Source organism: Sclerotinia sclerotiorum, genomic scaffold (assembly GCF_000146945.2).
Source record: "Sclerotinia sclerotiorum 1980 UF-70 scaffold_22 genomic scaffold, whole genome shotgun sequence".
Taxonomy (NCBI): domain Eukaryota; kingdom Fungi; phylum Ascomycota; class Leotiomycetes; order Helotiales; family Sclerotiniaceae; genus Sclerotinia; species Sclerotinia sclerotiorum.
The window spans coordinates 722,390-742,964 of NW_001820814.1; the positions used below are offsets into that span (position 1 = coordinate 722,390).

General features: G+C 44.6%; 6 protein-coding genes across 6 annotated transcripts; 4 read left to right on the forward strand and 2 right to left on the reverse strand.

The window, feature by feature from the left end:
• Positions 1-1,497: 1,497 nt before the first annotated feature.
• On the forward strand, positions 1,498-1,680 carry SS1G_12942 (predicted protein; the record flags this gene model as incomplete). Its single annotated transcript, XM_001586314.1, has 1 exon — positions 1,498-1,680. One exon carries the CDS (start codon positions 1,498-1,500, stop codon positions 1,678-1,680), a length of 183 nt encoding a protein of 60 aa, XP_001586364.1.
• A 1,189-nt stretch (positions 1,681-2,869) lies between these two features.
• SS1G_12943 (predicted protein) lies at positions 2,870-3,189 on the reverse strand (the record flags this gene model as incomplete). The annotated part of the gene is made up of 2 exons (XM_001586315.1): positions 2,870-2,966; positions 3,101-3,189. The coding sequence occupies 2 exons, from the start codon at positions 3,187-3,189 to the stop codon at positions 2,870-2,872; spliced, it is 186 nt and encodes a 61-aa protein (XP_001586365.1).
• Positions 3,190-3,776: 587 nt separating this feature from the next.
• SS1G_12944 (hypothetical protein) lies at positions 3,777-7,649 on the forward strand (the record flags this gene model as incomplete). Its single annotated transcript, XM_001586316.1, has 1 exon — positions 3,777-7,649. One exon carries the CDS (start codon positions 3,777-3,779, stop codon positions 7,647-7,649), a length of 3,873 nt encoding a protein of 1,290 aa, XP_001586366.1.
• A 778-nt stretch (positions 7,650-8,427) lies between these two features.
• SS1G_12945 (hypothetical protein) lies at positions 8,428-10,775 on the forward strand (the record flags this gene model as incomplete). Its single annotated transcript, XM_001586317.1, has 4 exons — positions 8,428-8,521; positions 8,757-9,710; positions 9,749-9,820; positions 10,123-10,775. 4 exons carry the CDS (start codon positions 8,428-8,430, stop codon positions 10,773-10,775), a joined length of 1,773 nt encoding a protein of 590 aa, XP_001586367.1.
• A 717-nt stretch (positions 10,776-11,492) lies between these two features.
• Positions 11,493-12,485, reverse strand: SS1G_12946 (hypothetical protein; the record flags this gene model as incomplete). Its single annotated transcript, XM_001586318.1, has 1 exon — positions 11,493-12,485. One exon carries the CDS (start codon positions 12,483-12,485, stop codon positions 11,493-11,495), a length of 993 nt encoding a protein of 330 aa, XP_001586368.1.
• Positions 12,486-12,927: 442 nt separating this feature from the next.
• SS1G_12947 (hypothetical protein) lies at positions 12,928-20,446 on the forward strand (the record flags this gene model as incomplete). Its single annotated transcript, XM_001586319.1, has 5 exons — positions 12,928-12,992; positions 13,063-13,127; positions 13,185-14,130; positions 14,182-19,960; positions 20,009-20,446. The coding sequence occupies 5 exons, from the start codon at positions 12,928-12,930 to the stop codon at positions 20,444-20,446; spliced, it is 7,293 nt and encodes a 2,430-aa protein (XP_001586369.1).
• Positions 20,447-20,575: the final 129 nt, after the last annotated feature.

The window sequence follows — 20,575 nt, forward strand, 5'->3', positions numbered from 1 at the left end:
TTTTCGTCCGAACAATTTGAGCTCGGAGCTTTGAGCTCTGACTCTCTGAGCCCTGGAGCGTTTGTTTTGCCTTTATTCGATGAAAGTTAACAGTCCTCGAAAACGGCTGGAAAGCGAAACTGTAAATGTATAGTTCGTAAGTACTGTAGTCTGTGGTTAAGACGGACAACAAATGTGAGACAAGAATTCAATGCGGTGGGAAAAAAAGGGCAAGTAACCGGTGATTTGCGAGACAAGAAATATATACAGACCCACTTCCCGAGTGCTCTGATAAAAAACAAACAAAGTAGGTTCATGAAGTAACTTCGATCTTCCCAGTAAAAGCGAGGAAGTTGGAATTCTGGACTTCTGGAAATGAGACTGCCAGCTGGCTAGATGAGTTGACGGGATGACAGAGTGTAATTCTCGCCAAAAGTGTTTTCTTAAGTGACGAATAATCCTAATAATCGTAATAATCCCAGATGGTTTCTTGAGCTCTTGTTTCGCATAAAGTCTTTCTTCATCGCCGGATATACAATTGACAATTGACAATTTCAGCTGCTTATAATTCAAGCCTTTTTGGGACTTTGGGGGATATTAATCCTTGACGACCACGAGTCTTGTTATTAGTGATATATGAAAAGGAGTAATGCCTGATTAATTTGTTGATTATTTATTTCCTGTACAAGAATAATGATTGGATGAATTATGAACGTTCGGATAAGAAGAGAAACAGAGAAAAGGAAAAGAAAAAGTAAATGGATAACCTTAGTATTTCTTAAATTGGTCAAGTGTCAGGCACCTACCTAGCATTACTTGAAGTATTTTTCAGGTACAATTGACTTTTCATTCGCTTGCGGGTACAATCCGTCCCGTGCATAGATAGATTATGCTTGTTGATTCAAAACTTTTTGGCGTCTCGATCCGTCATAGCCTATTAATCCTGGTTCGAAGTGATTGAAAAGGTACTAGATGCAAACCCTTTTATTAGGTTGACACCCCCATCAGGTTCCTTTCCGATTGTCAACGAAAAGTCGGCTCATCTCAGCCCATTTCATTTCATTTCATTCGTCTCATCTCATCTGAAAACTTTACTATAGCTACCTATTTGCAGCAGGTGGAGGTCGATATCACAAGCATCACACTCTCTTATCCTTCTTGATAGATATATATGCATCCCGTACAGCAGTCAAAGTAATTTTGGTACATTGCTTTTTTATTGCCCGCTCGATGATCCTTGCTGTATGGTATCTGTATGGTACGACGCACAAGACACTCCAGCTCTTCCAAAGCAAATCATGAGACAAGAAGGCGTGAATAATAAGGAAGGGAGGGGGAACGAGAAAATATCTAATATACCATGTTCTTGAATCTCATCTCATACAATGATTAGCTTTTACCAAGTTCTTGATACTCCACTAGTGAAGAACCTCCGAAACAGCTAATGACCGATATATCAAATACTACAGCACTCGTAGCTAATTCCAGGAATCAATGTCAATGATTAGCCGCGCCACTATGCAGGAGTGCAGTGGTACTGAGTACAGTTACAGTCAAAAGCTTATCTTCCAGGGTCAATCGGCACTTTCACGATATGCTAAAGATGCTAAGAAGCTCAGATCAGAGAAATCGGGAATTTGGGGGCGCAAAGTTGTTTTGGGTTTAGTTGAGTTCAATCAATTGACCTCCTATATTGGATGATATCGATCTCTAATACTACCTACAGCATTATTCGGCTGGAGATGTACAGAGTATGTATGACAAGCCTTTTAAGAGATCTCTTCATCTCTTCGTCTCCTAAAATGTCTTATTGAAAAGCATCTTATTGATTCGCTTCATTTCCACGCCGCTGCCTCACTTATTCTTATTACACACCCACACAAGAATTAAGTAACCTTATTGACTGCTGTCTGCTGAAGAAACCCTTAACCTTACCAGAATAGACATGCCATACATCACCTCATCTCACTCGTGATGCTATCGGCGGAGTATATCCTCGCATGCACGGTAAGCTCATCTTCATCTAGCTGTCACAAACCTTAACTAGTCTTGCCTCCCCCTTCATAGGTAGTAGGAAGGTATACTGTATCCCATCATCACCGTCGTATCACAATTTACTATTTTTTCTCGTTACCGCTGTCTAAATTTCAATCCACTTTCTCTTTTATGTACTGGGTAAAACCAAGGCAGCCGCTCACTATTGGATGCGTTGTCATGATATAGAAATAATGTCGTCAATGTAATCAATGGAACAATATAAACAATGTAAACAATTAAAACATTGTTATCAGGGATACATGCTCTGGGTTGATAGATCTGATGAGGGTAAAATGTAGAATTTGACTCGGATGGGTGAGAGAGGTGTGGCATGAGAAACGGAAAGGGTTACATTTAGTATTTGATTGCTTAGCTAAATAAGGTTAGCCGGTAAAGGCTAGCAAGCCTAGCAGACGACCCTAGCTAGGTTCGCTGGTGGTTCGTCCTAACTGCAATGCATAATTCGCTCCATCAATTGAACCAATCCTTCCTTCCAAATTTATTCATCCAACGATACATCAAATCTACAAGTCAAACATTGATTGGTTTGCATTTTGGCAGACCATCAAAAAACCTTGGCTTTTCTTCAATGAGATACTAGGTAACCTACTCCGTACATAGAGAGAGAAGAGAGAATCGAAACGGCCATTTCTCTTTTGCAATCCAGTCCCCTACCTCTCTGGCTCTCTTCCGTCCAACCAAGTCGATCAATTCATACCTGTCGCTCTTTCACCCACTCACCCACACTCGCTCGCATTCTATACCACGCTCATTTTATTTTGCCCTTACAATACCGGCACATTCACACCTCAAGGAAACGTTAGAAACGTTAAAAAGTCGAAACACAAAACGTTTATTCCTCTGCAATTAAACTTGAAGGAAAGAGGCGGAGTTGAGTCAGACAGATCGGATTCGGTAGTAATATTTCGACATTCGATACGATATTTCTTCTGCATAGATATTCACTTGCATACATTCATTGGCATATTCTTTTCCAGAGTTCAGTCCCAGCTACCTAGCAATTTGCATATTTGTGGTTATCAACATCCAAATTTGTCTTTCCCAAAACATCGACTCTACATACGTTCTTTTTAATTTGGTCCCCCAAGTATCATCACGAAACCTCGTACCGTACAAATCGTGCAGGTCACCTATCCGAATGATCAACAGCATATTGACCTAGACAAACATCGAATCGGAACTCCTATGCAGCTCAATCTATGCACCGAGAAACGAGCTCCATTCCTCAGGGATACCGAAATACCCAAATACGTTCATTACTACTTTTGAAGCACAACCTCCGATAATATTCCTCCATTTTGTGTGGTTTTAATATCTTGATAAGATATCACTATTGGTAATAGAAAACCTGCAAAACAAAACATCTTCGCTATTGCTCACAATTTTCGTCTGATCAGACTCGACCCGTTACACTTCTCCCGTGCGTAGTCCACCGAGAATTCCTTTGCCCCAAACACTCCTTAAACTCTCAAGGCTAATGCTTGTATGTCAGAACAGCTTGTTTCCAATTTCCCCAACTTTCTACTTGTCGTTCACGCTTTGGTCTTTTATCTCGAGCTGTCTTTTTTTGCCATCCCGCATCTCGACATAAACGACATTCGCTCGACAATTGAAGCCGAGGAATTGAAGCTGTCTCGCTACTTTTCACTGAAGCTTGCAACTTTGTGAATCATATTAGGATTGGTGTTATATTCGAGAATTGGAGAGGAGTAAGTTCATAGCGCGAGATACTGAGCACCATGTTTAGAAGTCGCAAGAAGAAGGATGCCAAGGACGCAACAGAGGCAGCAAGTCGAGCATCTAGCGATATCGAGCACACTCCCACCGTCAAATCATCAATAACTTTTAGACTTGGAAAGAAGAAGGAAGAGCCCGAACCAAAAGTAGAATTGGACCTTGAGAATGCTTTGCCGCCGTTGGATGACTTTCGAACAAGTCTGTTGATGAATGGATTATCAGCTCGGTTTTCTATGTTACGAGAACAAGACGATCCAACTTCAAAGATTGGTAAAGCTAGTGATGACAGTGTGTTATTCCCCAACCGAGCCTCAAAACTGATTGACTTTGGATTCCAAGGACATGGTCTCTCTGACATCGCAGAGGTATCGTCGATACATGGATCGGTTCGACCACCGTTTACCTTTTCCAAGGTTGATACATACGCAGATGGTTACGGGACGGATGACGAATCTGTACACACCGGGAGTATTATGAGTCGACCAAAACCGAGCGAGGGCAATGTTCTTTTCGGTGGCCGTCAAAAGATTTATAAAATTCCCGCAGGATCCAAAAGTTCGGGTGATGGTGGTCTAGGAGGTCGTGTATTGTATGACAATGATGTTAGCCCGTCGGCTTTTCAGAAGTTACGGCAGAAGGAAAAGGAACAACAATGGGATGAGCGAAACGATGATGAGGACAACAATGCAGATATATCGACAGCAGAACACTCGAGAGCTGGTTCCCCGCCACCGACTGGATACAATCGTAACCGGGAAACATCATCTACCACTTCCTCTGGGCCAGTGACCACGAGAATTTCTACAGCTGCAACTTCTTTCACTTCACAACGTACTCCATCACTGAGTGGATCTCACACGCCAGTTTCAGCAGGAGGCTCTGGAACGAATTCCGGCATGGAAAGATCTACACCCAAAATGCGCCGACTCTACGAAACTGGTTTGGATCAACATGTACACGATCAACAACACTCATCCATGAACAGAATCGATAGCCTGACCAGACAACGTGGTATGGGCGCTCAGACACCTCCACTTACAATGAATTCGCCTACATCAGCTACCTCTGTTAATGCATCTGACAAATGGGACCGCAAGCCAGTGCTTGCTAAAGGCAGTATGCCTAATTTGCGTGCCGCAAGTCCACCACCAAGTCATAATCTTCCGTCACCCATCAGCGGGTTTGACTTTGGTCCATCAGCGAAATCAGCTCACTTGGAGGTGGAGCCTAAATCACAGTACGGATTCTCAAACCCTCCTCTGAGCCCTCCAGCCAGCGAAAATGATGAAGCAGCACCAATATCACAAGTCAATGACAGGGTCAAGGCTATGATGACTGGTGGGAAAATTAAGCCTATCCAACCCCATGACGAGGAAAGAACCTACCAGAACCAATTCCAAATGAACACCGGTAGAGAGACACCGCCTCCAAGAAAGCATTCCCCGCCGGGACCTTTTGTCCCACGACAACAGCCAGGACCACGACTTCGTAACGATTCTGGTGCACAGAACTACCCTCCTCAGAGGCATTTCCCTCCTAAAGATCGAGCTCCCGAGCTACAATCCCCGAAACAACAACGGATAATAATTCCTGGAAGTGACTCTGTTTCAGTACCGTTTATGGGCTCTCCAAGTCGTTCAGTAGCATCTCCTAGCAAACCAGAGTTTCCTTCCAAGGGACCTGTCAGTCGACCATGGGGACTTCCTCAACCCCGCAGCTTTCCCAATCTGAAATATCGTAATCATAATGATCCGTTAATGACATCACGACCTGACGAATCTCAGCATCCAGCAAATCAGGCAATTGCCCTTGCGGCTCTAGGTCCACAACAGCCACTACCGGCGCCTCCAACCAGCTCTTCAAAGATTCTGGAGATCAAAACCACACCACCAGATGATGGCGAAAGAGAGCCTGAGCCTCCAGCCGACTCGCCAACACTGCCGGGCCTGAGTGGAATGGTCCGTTCACATTTACGATCTGACAGTGACAGCTCATCCATATATGGCATCACTGCAGCTGGATTCAATCAACAAATATCTTACGATCCGATTGAAGAACCTTCTCAGGATTATAGTGAGAGACGAAACCCTTGGGAAATTAATGATTGGGATGAAACCCCACTAAGTCCTTTGGCTAAAGTAAATGCTGCCGTTCTCGACCCTCTTGCCATACAGCCGATAGACTCGGATGCCGAGGCTGAAACTATACCAAAGGCTGCATGGGAGGAGGAGATGGAATCACGTCACAATAGAGATGGAAGTTCGGCTACTCAACAAGAGCGACAAGAGTTCAAAGAGGAGCTTGCTCAACGTCGAAAGCAAGTTCAGGAAAACCTCAAGAGCCTAGTGATTGAAGCTGAACGTCAACCTGAACGCCAGGTTGCCTCACCTACTCCTGGCTCGGCCGTTCTATTGAAGACTAAGGCCAGCCTCAGCGCGTTGGCAATGAAACAAAAGGAAGCCGCAGGCCAATCCAAAGCCATGAAAATGTTCGGGATTGGCAGTAGTCCAGTCATACAGAATGGACCTCCTCAACCAGGTAAGAAGAGAATTGATGACAGCTCATGGAAGGAGGAAGAGGAGGAAATGTTACGAAATGTCGCTACTTCTTCCACGCCACCCCAGGTGAAGGCCTTCCGTCAAGCTCGAAGAGATGCACAACGTGATCGGGAGCATCAAATGACTTTGAGGCATCAGCAGAAAGGTGACGATGCTTTCAACGAAATTAACTGGTCGAGCCCGAGGCCTAATGAGCCCCGACAAGCGCATCCATATGAAGCAAGAAACATGCAGGGAATAAATGATGCATCTGCTAATTTCGCAACGCGTCAAAGAGCTCAAAGTCGAGAGAGAAAACCCCCACCGGTGACACATTCTCAACGGAATGCAAACAGAGAAAGCAAGGGCAGTATAAGCACGAGCTTTTCAGGGTCGCGACCTGCATCTCGTACCTCTAGAGATCGTTCAGGTTCTGATGCTTCTGGTCGATCTAAGAGCCGCAATGGCCGATACAGAGATGATCTAGCTAAAGCGATGGCCGAGGGAACGGGTAGTTCAAGTCAAGGTATTGTTGAAGACCTTCACAATGCTCGCCTCATGCTCAAACCTACCGTATCAGGTGTATCCCCTGGTTCATCTCCTGGTTTGCCACCTGGCCGCCCATCCCCTATCCCATCCCCAGCGATGGGGCCAAGACCCAGAAATAACAGCAAAGCACAACCTTCGAGTTATTTTGAACCTCAGAATATGCACGCTCTGCAAACGGGTGACGCATTGGACATTGGTATTTCACCTAGACCATCACCCGTCACCCCCTTTTCAGTCAACTCTACACCTTCTTTACATGATCCGTCACCCATTGGGCCACGATCAACTACTCCAACAGCATCCCATGCAAATGGCTACATGGCCGCCCGCAAGAAGTCGGTAACAAAATCCGAGATCTCGGAACCCACTTTCATATCATCTACTTCCCGTGTCTCAACAATTAATCTTCCACCTGGATCGAGCCTTCAAAACGGTATTGCTCCACCTATTCCTGCAGTTAATCCAAGAAGAAGACAAACGAGAGCTATGTTTGGTGCGATGATGGGAAAAAAGGACTCCAGCGAATATCTTGAGAGGGATGAGATTCCATTGTCTACGACGAGTAGTGAAGAGATGAGCACCTTCTCAGACGAAGAAGAAACTCCCCGAGAGAAACACAGACAGAGATTGAGGAAGAGCCTGAGTGAGGGAGGCAATCTGAATGCCGAGGCAAGAGAAAAGGCATACAACGCGCCAAGTCCGGCCATGCCAGATTTCCTCTCTGGAGCTGGAGGTGTGATGGGACCAGGACCAGGACCAGTACCAGGTCAGGATGGAAGCATGTTCTGATCACCATGGTAATAAAACCACATTAGTTTTTATTTTGTTTTATCTTAATGTTTTACACGAGCCATTTTCTTCATACATCTGCCTCGCGGCAAAAATTAGGGCAGCAGCATCTTGGAGTTTTTAAAATGGCGAAGAGAGAATACGACAGACATGTCTCCCTATTTCATACCAGAAGTTGGAAAATACCATATCCGCGGGCCACGAAGGATGATGAATGGAAGGAGGAAGTACATAGCATATTGGGATATCTTAATGGCGCAGCGGGACTGAGTTATTGGAGAGGATTGATGGATGTTTAGTGGGCTGGAAAGGATGGATTGGGTGGTCTGCAGTTGAACTTTACTGATGGATGAAAGAGCTCATGCAGTGGGCATTTGAGCCTCGCCTGATTCCATAGGAATAAAATGAATCAAAATACATGAACAGTGTCTTGAAACGTGCTGTGATATCTAAATCTTTGGAATCGTTGTTCTAACATCCTAAAAGCTGAGCTCTCTATTGCAATGATAAGTTCTATACTCCGTAAAGACATCGATAAACTCGACAATAAGTTTAATTGGCTGCTGTTCAAGTTAACAAGGGACCCGCCCAAGACGTGCAGATGTTTGATGTCACAGGCCTGTTCGCTAAGATAGCAAGCTGGCATCTTTATTAAATCTCAACCCCACAGCTTGAAGCTATCTTGAGTTCATCGACACATTATATCAACTTCAATTCCTCCTTGAAGCACCATTTGATCGCATTTGCAGGGTGTCTTGATTCTGTGAATTTTATGAAGATGGTGGCGACAAAGGCATTGGTGCTTTTAAGCACTTTATCTACCTCTGTACTTGCGGCAGAAGCTTCGAGACCTAGGGGTGTTGGGCCTGAGTGTAAGTACTCTCTCCGTATTGCAATTGATTATTTTAACAAGAATCGAAATATTCGAGCACCGTGAAGGCAACGGGTTTTCTGGGTCTTATTCCATCGACATGCTCAAAAGAATTCTCGAAATGCCCTCTTTCGCTGATCTTTCGAGGAAGACCGTCGTGGAAGGCAGACTGTTAAGAAAGGTTACATATATTTCCATTAGCCCACAAAACTGACTCTTTCTTTCCTGAACTATAGTCGCCAAATTCTACAAATCAACTGACAAATTCACCTGTCTTTCAAACCCCTCCATTTCAATCGCGATCTCCAAAGTAAACGACGATTACTGCGACTGCCCAGATGGAAGTGACGAGCCTGGCACAAGCGCGTGTACATACCTCTCCCATCTTTCCCCTCCTCAGCCATTACAAAGCTCGACGGGCTCGAGCCCTCATAATACGAGTCTTGCTCTGCCTGGATATTATTGCAAGAACAAGGGCCATATACCCGCCTATGTTCCCTTCACTTATGTGAATGATGGAGTGTGCGATTATGAATTATGTTGTGATGGGAGTGATGAGTGGGAAAATGTAGGAGGAACAAAATGCGCAGATAAATGTGCAGAAATTGGAAAGGAGTGGAGAAGATTAGATGATATTAGGACGAAAGCTCAAATTAAAGCGAATAAGAAGAGGGAGGAACTGGTTAAGCAGGCGCAGAGTTTGAGAGCGGGTGTACAGATGAAGATTGGAAGGACGGAGCTGGAAATCGTCGAGTTGGAGAAGAAAGAGGAGGAGCTCAAACGCAAATATGAGGAGGTGGAGAGAAGAGAGCGGGGTAAGGTCGTGAAGACTTCGGGAGAGAAGACTAGTAAAGCTTCGATTTTGGCTGCGATGGCTAAGGCGAGAGTCGAGGAGTTGAGAGATGCATTGATTGGCGTGCAGGCTAAGAAATTGGCGTTGCATAATAAAGTTAATGAGCTCGAGGGCATTTTGTCGAGATTTAAGGAGGAACGTAATCCCAATTTTAATGATGAGGGTGTCAAGAGGGCAGTGAAGGCTTGGGAGGATTATGCTGCCTCGAAGGATGCAAGTGAAGATGAGGACGTGGAAAGTCAGGATAAAGCGGTCGAAGAGACGGCGAAGCCGGAGAATGATGGCATTGAGTGGGATGTTTGGGAGAAGGATGAGGAGGAGAGTGACGTTGATGCGAGTAAGTTAGATTTTTTTCTCATATATTTTATGCCTCAGTGTATAATGAAGGAATGTCAAGGGTTATGAGGCGTCGGGAAAAAGGTGGAAGTTTCCATATCAATGTTCTTGGTGTGGATAAGCCGCAAACCCCTTGGACTCGCTGCTCTCAAAGGTTGTTTGAAGTATTTTCATGAAAAATAGTCGACCTCCACGGCAGTGGCTTGGGGGCCCAGCGAATCATCCATTTGTCTACACATTGTGCACATCAGACTGCAGAAGTCAAGATATCACAGCTGATGCACACGTGCATTTCAACGAATGCTGGTGCTTGTATGAGATGTGATCTGAAAAGAAATTCTTCATATATCAATCATTTCATTTACCCATTAATTCATTCATCAATAATCTATCTTATCACTAACACACAATAGTTTACAAATTCGAAGAATATCTTCCACAATCCATCCGTGCTTGGGTTCACCAAAAGGTCATTGATCTTCGGATCATCCTCGTTGAAAACGGAATTTTGGCAGATAATGCCAATTCTGGCTCCGAGTCCAAGGCTGTTCAAGATGCGAGAAGTGCTTACCAGACTGTCAGCGATGATCTCGGTGTCAAGCAAACCACACTTTCTGATCTCCAATCCGACCTTGAGAAAGACTACGGTGTAGATGATATCTTTCGCGCTCTCAAAGGCATCTGCGTATCCAAAGATTCTGGTGAATACGATTACGAACTCTGCTGGATGGACAAGACATCCCAGAAATCCAAAAAAGGTGGTGGAAACACTAACATGGGCAATTTCGTCCGTTTTGATACAATAGAAGTCGATGAAGAAGTTGATGCGGAGGGCAAAGGACTTGGTAAAGGCATCAGGACTACTTTGGTGTATGAGAATGGACAACATTGCTGGAATGGACCGAATAGGGCCACGACAGTTGTATTAGGCTGTGCCGAGAAGGATGAAATTTGGAAGGTTGTGGAAATGGAGAAGTGCAATTATAGAATGGATGTTGGGACTCCAGCAGTTTGTGAGAGGGTTGTTAAGAAGGGAGCTAAAGAGGATGCGAAGGATGAATTGTAGATAGGTTGTAGTGCACGAATTTGAGGGGGCAGGGGATATAAATGGATTTTGAACTGTATTGCCTGGGATCGAGAAATTCAAAATAGGTCTGTAGAGAAGATGTGCATCAGCTGCTAGCAATTCTAGGCCATAATTCTTTTCAATCCTTGTATATGTATGGTCTTTTCCGAAATACCCCCCGTGAATGAATCTCCTTCCTAGGAACTTACTGTCAAATCTCCTTTCCAAGTCTGGCCTTTAAACCTCTTGCCGCAATGCCTCCCTACAGCAGCAGCCTAAGTTGAACCTCAGCACCGACTGGTCTACAAAATACATTTTACACACCACACGTCAACTTTCGAAAAGTCCAAACTTCGACCACAAGTAGACTCAGATCTATCGTTTTTTTTTTGGAAATGGGAATGAGGATGTAAGATTACATGTGCATGAATAGAATCCGTGGGAGAGCGTATGAGGAGACGCAGGATGATTCTGTACTAACAGGAGGCTCTCTATCATTCACACGCTTGCAGCCATAGATTATTAGTTCGTAACTACTGGTTCATCACATTTTCGAAACACCCCGGTCAATGGAGTACTAGTCTCAAGAAAATGATTTCATCAACTTCCAATTAATATATGATGTACAAATCAGGGCCTGACATTCCTTGAAAACAGAGCCGGCGAGACCATCAACACCTGACGCCATGCTTTCCCATTCGTCCTATACCTATTGTCCTATGATTTCTTGTTCATCGAGAATCCCCTTGTCATGAAATCCCCTCCCTTCTGTTTTTGTGCATTGTATCCGGTATTTGAAAACAAACTCTTGAGGTTGTCATTCATTCCCAATTTTCTTCTTTTGTTTCGTTCCTCTTGTTCTTCTAAAACTTTAGCTGTCAGGTTTGCCGCTGAAGCGTTTTTGATGCCTGAAGAAACTGTAGATGCGCCATTATTCAACTTTGGTGTCGATGCTCCATTTCCATTCTCTTGTATTCGACTCTGAGGCTTATCAGCAACTCCAGTTCCTTGCGACCGAGGCTGTTTGCTGTCGATAGAATCATCCTTTCCGCTTTCCATAGGAACAGCAGATTCCGTTTCTACAGCATGTTTTCTTTTCTTCTTTCCCCCTGGAGCTTTCTTCAGCGAATGTGTTAATCCATCTTCCTTCAACTTGGCAGCTCGAGATGCTAATCTTGCAATGTCTTCTTTCGCAATGGGGAGTATCGGTATAACATTCTCCGCAGTATAACCTTCATTACACTCAACACATGCGTCGCCCTTTAACTCTCTAATCGCGACTTCCGAGAAGGCATGCCCACATGGCACTAAATAAACAGCTCTGGCACTGGCACCTAACTCCTTACTGGTGATAGGGCATATCTTCTTCTCTTCTTTATCTTCCATAACCGTGGAGAATTTAACCTCGACGATATCGCGCAATGACTTGACTCGTCCTTGTAGAACCTCTTCCTTCTCCTTTATGACAGAAGCTGGGACATCGTCGTCTTTGGGAAGTAATTGTGTGATTATAGCATCTTTATTGTACAGCGTCCCAGCACAGTCGGACACTATAGGTGCAGCGAGGGGTTGATTAGAGAGAGGGCAATATGTCCAGGCGTGTGTTTGCGCCTCGTGGAGGGTAGCCTTTAATTCGGATGTATTTGGATTGCGAGCTGCTTCCTTTACCAGTTCGCGACGAGTAGGAATACTTCCACCATCATTACCCATGATGCCAAAATACCTATAACCTGTGAAAGCCTTGAGGATATAAATGAACCTTTTTTGTATGGTCGATTATGAAAGAGTAAGATCAATTTTGGGTTTCCAAAAAAAAGAAAGCGGTTTGAGGCGGTCTTGAAGGCGGTCTTACTGATAAGCTCGTTATCGCCACGCCTGTACGGGGCCTAAGCAGTGAATGTGTGACTTAGCGTACTTTTGTGTCCGACTTGGTCGACTCGGCACCAAACATGAGCTTTCCGTCATTGAGACAGCGAGCAATATAAACTCCTGCCCGCCCACCACGAAGCTGCAGGTTTAGTTGACAACAAATAATAACGAAAGCAATTACTACGACCGGGTTGGCGCAGGAGGACGAGGATGGGATGCGCATAATATTGTTGCTGGCTGGAATACAAAATCACACATTCAGAAGCTTTGAAAGGACGTCAAAATGTCACAACAATCAACTCAAGCATTCGATGCTTTGAATCGCATTGTGATAGATTTACGATCACGGTTAGTGTTTAATGGGATTGAATACAATATATCAGTGATGAAGTGTTGAAGGCTAATAGTCTGAATGTAGGAGCGATGAGCAACGAAAAAGGGCAGCTTTAGAGTTGAGGGAGCTAGTGGAGGTCGCTTCTAGAGGTGAGGATTCTCTTTCGTGTTGATCTGGGAATCAAGGACTAATCCATGCTGTTGTAGATCTCCCCCAAGAACGATTTCTAGAATTGTATAATGTAGTTAATAACAAGATCACCAGCCTAATCAGCCATGGAGATTTGGAGCGAACTGGTGGTATATATGCCGTCGATGCGCTGGTCGATTTCGAGGGTATAGATGTTGGACAACGAGTCACACGATTTGGGCAATCCCTTCGAGCTGTATTGAGAGGAAAAGATCTCGTTCCTATGCAACCGGCCGCTGTAGCATTGGGAAAGATGTGTAGGCCTGGTGGTTCGTTGGTATCTGATCTGGTGGAGAGCGAGATTAAAACTGCCCTGGAATGGTTGCAATCTGATCGAATCGAAGAAAGGAGATACAGTGCGGTACTGGTTCTGCGAGAATTGGGCCGAAATTCACCAACACTAGTTTACACTTTTGTTGGGTTGATATTCGACCAGATATGGGTGGGATTGAGAGACCAGCGGCTCCTTATTCGACAGACCGCCGCAGAAGCTATAAGTGCGTGCTTTCAAATAATCAGAGAGAGAGATCAAAATTTACGACAGACATGGCAGGCCAAAATTTATGATGAAGCCGTCCAGGGCGTGAGACAGGGGACCGTTGAATCCATCCATGGATCCCTGCTCGTGATCAAGGAACTTCTTCAGCAAGGCGGAATGTTTATGCATGAGCATTATCCAGAAGTTTGCGAGATTGTTTTCCGACATAAAGATCATCGGGACGCACAGATTCGGAAGACCGTCGTTATGCTGATACCCGAGTTGGCGCACTATTCTCCAACGGAGTTTGCTCAATCCTACCTTCATCCATTCATGGTGTTCTTGTCAGGTATGCTTAAGAAGGACAAGGATAGAAACGACGCTTTCTTGGCCATTGGGAATATTGCCAATGCTGTCAAAAGTGCTATTGCGCCTTACCTAGACGGAGTTCTAATATATGTCCGAGAAGGCTTGTCTTTGAAATCGTAAGTTGTGTTACAATCTGTGTATATGTACCAATACTAATGTTTATTTAGGAGACGACTCGGCACGGTGGATCCAGTGTTCGATTGCATCAGTAGATTAGCAGTGGCCGTTGGACAAACTCTCAGCAAATATATGGAGGCACTCCTAGACCCGATCTTCGCATGTGAGCTAAGTCCTAAGTTGACTCAAGCTTTGGTGGATATGGCTTTCTACATTCCGCCGGTGAAACCAATCATCCAAGAAAGATTACTGGATATGTTGAGCAAGGTTCTTTGTGGTGAGCCTTTCAAGCCATTGGGGGCACCTACACCGAATAATATTGCAGCCGCGCCAGTTGTACCAAAAGACTCGAAGGATCCACAAGCGTATGAGCATCGACAAAGTGAGATCAAGCTCGCTCTTAATACCCTGGGTAGTTTCGACTTCTCCGGGCACGTACTAAATGAATTTGTGCGTGATGTTGCCATCAAGTATGTCGAAGACGAAAATCCGGAAATCAGAGAGGCAGCTGCATTGACTTGCTGTCAGCTTTATGTCCGAGATCCTATTGTCAATCAAACAAGTCATCATGCAATTCAGGTTGTCAGTGAAGTTATTGAGAAGCTGCTCACAGTCGGAGTTGGGGATCCAGATCCTAGCATTCGAAGAGTTGTCTTAGCAGCCTTAGATCAACGATTTGACCGACACCTTGCCAAAGCAGAGAATATTCGAACTCTGTTCTTCGCTTTGAATGATGAAGTATTCCAAATCCGTGAAGTTGCTATCACAATCATTGGTCGTTTGACGCATGTTAATCCCGCATATGTCATTCCCTCTTTGCGTAAGGTTCTCATCCAAATGCTTACAGAACTTGAGTTTTCTGATGTAGCGAGGAACAAGGAAGAAAGTGCAAAACTCCTTAGTCTCCTCGTTCAGAATTCACAGAAGCTGATCAAGCCCTACGTTGATCCTATGATTGCTGTTCTATTACCCAAAGCTCGTGATCCTAGCCCGGCGGTTGCTGCTACTATCATGAAAGCTATCGGCGAACTTGCATGTGTGGGAGGAGAGGGTATGATTCCATATATCAAGCAGCTCATGCCAATAATTATCGAAGCTTTGCAGGATCAGAGCTCTTCTGCTAAGCGAGAAGCCTCTTTACGAACTTTAGGTCAGTTGGCAAGCAATTCAGGTTATGTCATTAAGCCTTATCTGGAATATCCCCGGCTTTTGGAGATTTTGCAAAACATCATTCGGGGAGAACCGCAGAGAGGACCATTACGACAAGAAACTATCAAATTGATGGGTATTCTTGGCGCTTTGGACCCGTATCGACATCAACAAGTTGAAGAGCGATCTCCAGAGATGCAACTACGTTTGGAGTCAAATCAAATGACGGACATATCTCTTATGATGACAGGTCTTACACCTTCTAACAAGGAATATTTCCCAACTGTCGTGATCAATGCTCTTCTCAACATTTTAAAGGACCCATCTCTCAATCAACACCACGCCATGGTCATTGAGGCAATTATGTCAATATTCAGGACTCTGGGTTTAGAATGCGTCTCTTTTCTCGATAAGATTATTCCGGCATTTTTGTCTGTCATCCGAACCTCTCCCGTCAATCGTCTGGAGTCATATTTCAGTCAATTGAGTCTCCTGGTGACCATCGTTCGACAACATATCCGTAATTACTTACCAGAGATTGTGTCGGTACTTCAGGAATTCTGGAATACGTCTGCACCACTTCAAGCTAACATACTTCAACTTGTCGAGGCTATTTCAAGATCTCTAGAAGGCGAGTTCAAGATTTACTTAGCGGGGCTATTGCCGCTTATGTTGGGCGTACTTGAGAAAGATACCTCCACCAGGCGCCTTCCTTCAGAGCGTGTTTTACATGCTTTTCTGGTGTTCGGTCCTAGTGCTGAGGAGTACATGCACCTCATCGTACCTGTTATCGTCAGTGTGTTCGAAAAGCCGCAGCAACCTTCATTTATTCGAAAGGCCGCGATTGAGACTATCGGTAAGATTTCAAGACATGTTAATCTCAATGACTATGCCTCCAAAATCATTCACCCTCTTTCGAGGGTCTTGGCTGGTAGCGATAGCTCTTTGAGATTGGCGTCGCTCGATACACTTTGCGCACTGATTTTCCAGCTCGGAAGAGATTACTTACATTTCGCCGGCACAATCAACAAGGTTCTGAACAGCCATCAAATCCAGCATCAAAATTACGAACTCTTGGTTAGTAAACTTCAAAAAGGTGAAGCTCTGCCACAAGATTTGAGCGCCGAGGAACGGTACTTGAATCAATCTGATGAAGTCGACTTCTCAGATGTCTCTAATAAGAAATTGGATAGCAATCCGGTTCATTTGAAGGCAGCTTGGGATGCAACAGGTAAATCCACAAAAGAGGATTGGCAGGAGTGGATGCGCAAATTTAGTGCCGCCGTCTTATTGGAATCACCGAATCATGCACTTCGATCATGTGCTCAACTAGCTTCAGTATACCCGCCGCTCGCCAGAGAACTATTCAATTCTGCTTTTGTTTCATGTTGGGGAGAGCTATTTGAAGGTTATCAAGATGACTTGATCCAAAACATTGAAATGGCAATCAAATCTCCTCACGTCACTCCTGATCTCTTAGGTATCTTACTCAACCTTGCAGAATTCATGGAGCATGATGATAAGGCTTTGCCCATCGACATACGAGTTCTAGGACGAGAAGCTGGTAGATGCCATGCCTGGGCCAAGGCTCTTCACTACAAGGAATTGGAGTTCTGTCAGGATCAAACTAGTGGTGCTGTTGAAGCATTGATTCAAATCAATAACCAGTTACAGCAGTATGATGCCGCGATTGGTATCCTACGAAAAGCACAACTTTACAAGGACGGTATCACATTACGAGAGACTTGGTTTGAAAAGCTTGAGAGATGGGAAGAGGCTCTTGAATTCTACAAAAGACGCGAGGAAGATTTCCCTGACCAAGCAGAAACTTTCGACGTCATCATGGGTAAGATGAGATGTCTTCATGCTTTGGGAGAGTGGGAATCACTATCGGCTTTAGCTGAGGACAAATGGCACACCTCTTCACTGGAAATCAAGCGAGCCATTGCACCTTTGGCTACAGCGGCTGCTTGGGGTCTCAGAAAATGGGATCTTATGGACGATTATCTCAGTGTTATGAAGAGTCACACACCCGATCGGTCATTCTTTGGGGCAATTCTTGCCTTGCATCGTAATCAATTCCGCGAGGCTGCACTCTTTGTCCAAAAGGCGAGAGAAGGGCTAGATACCGAATTGAGTGCTTTGGTCAGCGAGTCCTACAATCGAGCCTACACGGTCGTTGTTCGCGTACAGATGCTTGCAGAATTGGAAGAGCTTAGCATTTATAAGCAAAGCGACGACAATCCTAAAAAGCAAGAAGTTATGCGCCGAACTTGGGAGACTCGTTTGCTTGGATGCCAACGAAATGTTGAGGTTTGGCAGAGAATGTTGAAGTTAAGAGCCTTGGTCATAACTCCAATGGAGAACATGCAGATGTCCATCAAATTCGCGAACCTTTGCAGAAAGTCTGGGCGTATGGGCTTAGCCGAAAAGCATCTCAAGACTCTGATGGGTGGAGATGAGAGCTTGGATGTGGTGTTACCTCAAATTGTTGAGACTGCTAATGGAGAACGGCGACTGAAAGTTTCAACCAAACATATTGAAGCTCCTGTTCAATATGCTATCTTGAAATTTCAGTGGGCGGTCGGCAAGCAATCTCAAGCATTGGAGGCTCTGAAGATATTCACATCTGGACTGGCAGAGAAACTGCAGCAAGCACAGGTGGCAAATCAAGGAGGTGTTGCGAATGAGGTGCATGTTATGAATGGTCATAATGGTACTAACGGAGTAATGATGAATGGAAATGGTTATACTAATGGTCTGGGAGCAAATGCTCAGAGTCTGCTGACAGCAAAGGGCTTAGCTGACCATACCACGCTACTCGCTAGATGTTGCCTTAAACAAGGTGAATGGCAGGTTGCTCAGAAGAAAGGTAATTGGCAATATGACAATGTCAACGATATTCTCGCCTCATATAAAGCTGCCACTCACTTTAATCCACAGTGGTACAAGGCATGGCATGCTTGGGCTTTGGCAAACTTTGAGATTGTCCAGTCCATTCAAACAGAGCTAGGACACGACTGGCATAATATACCTACTAATGCCGTCATTGATCACGTCGTTCCTGCTGTTCGTGGTTTCTTCAAGTCAATTGCTCTCTCGCAGGGAAGTTCTTTACAAGATACATTGCGCCTTCTTACACTTTGGTTCGCTCATGGTGGACATGTAGAAGTCAATCAAGCCGTTACTGAAGGATTCTCATCCGTTAGCGTTGACACTTGGTTGGAAGTCATTCCTCAACTTATTGCACGCATCAACCAACCAAATGCTCGTGTCCGGGCTTCCATTCATAATCTGCTCGCTGATGTTGGAAGAGCTCACCCACAGGCGCTGGTCTATCCATTGACTGTCGCCATGAAGTCTGCACCGAATACACGTCGCTCACGATCTGCAATGCAAATCATGGATAGCATGCGCCAACATAGTCCAAAATTGGTGGATCAAGCAGATTTAGTCAGCAAAGAGTTGATTCGCGTGGCAGTATTATGGCATGAGCAATGGCATGAAGGTCTTGAAGAGGCATCCAGACTTTACTTTGGTGACCATAATATTGAGGGCATGTTCAATACACTCGCACCTTTACACGATATGCTCGACAACGGGCCGGAGACCTTGCGAGAAATTTCTTTTGCCCAAACATTCGGCCGTGATCTTCAAGAGGCTCGAGAATGGTGTATCACTTACCAAAGAACGAAGGATCTCGGAGACATCAATCAAGCTTGGGATTTGTACTATCAAGTTTTCAGAAGAATCGCACGCCAGCTACCGCAACTTAATAACCTTGAGCTGGCTTACGTATCTCCAAAGCTTCTTAATGCTCATGATCTGGAGCTGGCTGTTCCTGGAACTTATCAAAGTGGCAAGCGTATCATATCGATCGTCAATTTTGAGAGCAATTTCAGTGTTATCTCCTCCAAGCAACGTCCAAGAAAGCTTAGTCTCAAGGGTAGTGACGGTAATGCCTATGTCTTTTGTCTTAAAGGTCATGAAGATATTCGTCAAGATGAGCGTGTTATGCAATTGTTCGGTCTTTGCAATACATTACTTACTAGCGATTCGGAGTCTTACAAACGTCATCTTAACATTCAACGATATCCCGCTATACCATTGTCTCAGAATTCTGGTCTCCTTGGTTGGGTTCCTAATAGTGACACCTTACATGTCCTTATTCGAGAGTACAGAGAAAGTAGGAAGATACTACTCAACATTGAGCACCGAATTATGTTACAGATGGCTCCTGATTACGACAATCTTACCCTCATGCAGAAGGTTGAAGTTTTCGGTTATGCTCTCGACAATACAACTGGACAAGATCTTTATCGTGTTCTCTGGTTAAAGAGCAAGAGTTCTGAATCCTGGCTGGAAAGACGTACAAATTACACTCGATCATTAGGAGTGATGTCAATGGTCGGATACATTCTTGGCCTTGGTGATCGTCATCCTTCGAATTTGATGCTTGATCGAATCACTGGTAACATTGTTCACATTGATTTTGGAGATTGTTTCGAAGTTGCTATGACTCGTGAGAAGTATCCAGAACGTGTTCCATTCAGATTGACTAGGATGTTGACCTATGCTATGGAAGTTAGCAATATTGAAGGAAGCTTTAGAATTACTTGCGAGAACGTGATGAGAGTGTTGAGAGAGAACAAAGAGTCTTTGATGGCTGTTCTTGAGGCTGTAAGCTTTGTCCCACTCCACCGTCTAAATTCATTGCTAATAATTTAGTTCATCCATGATCCTCTTCTCAATTGGCGTTTGAATGGCGAAGCTTCACCTGTAGGACCTAATTTCCGCTCCGAGCGCCGTGAATCCATGATCTCGCCCCAAGTCCGTAGACCCTCAGTAATGGATGGAAATGTTCCTCCTTCGGCGTTAACTGCCGATGTTGGAGATCCGATAGCAGCTCCAGGCGGACCACCAGCTTCACGTCCCCGCGCAAGAACAAATTCCACGACACAAGGTTCACAGGATATAGAGGCACATGAAAACCAAAACACCAGGGCTGTTCAGGTATTGGTCCGTGTCAAGGAGAAGTTGACAGGTCATGATTTCAAGCCAGAGGAGGAATTACCATATATTCAACAAGTTGATAAGTTGTTGATTGAGGCGACAAAGTTGGAGAATCTTTGCCAACATTATATTGGTTGGTGTAGTTTCTGGTAGATACTTCGGGCAAATGATAGATGGATTTTGGCGAACAAGTGTGAATGGATATCTTGCATGCAAATTGCTATGATGGATGACTATGGCGTCTAGGAATGGGAATTTGTGATATGTAGCACTTTATAGGGT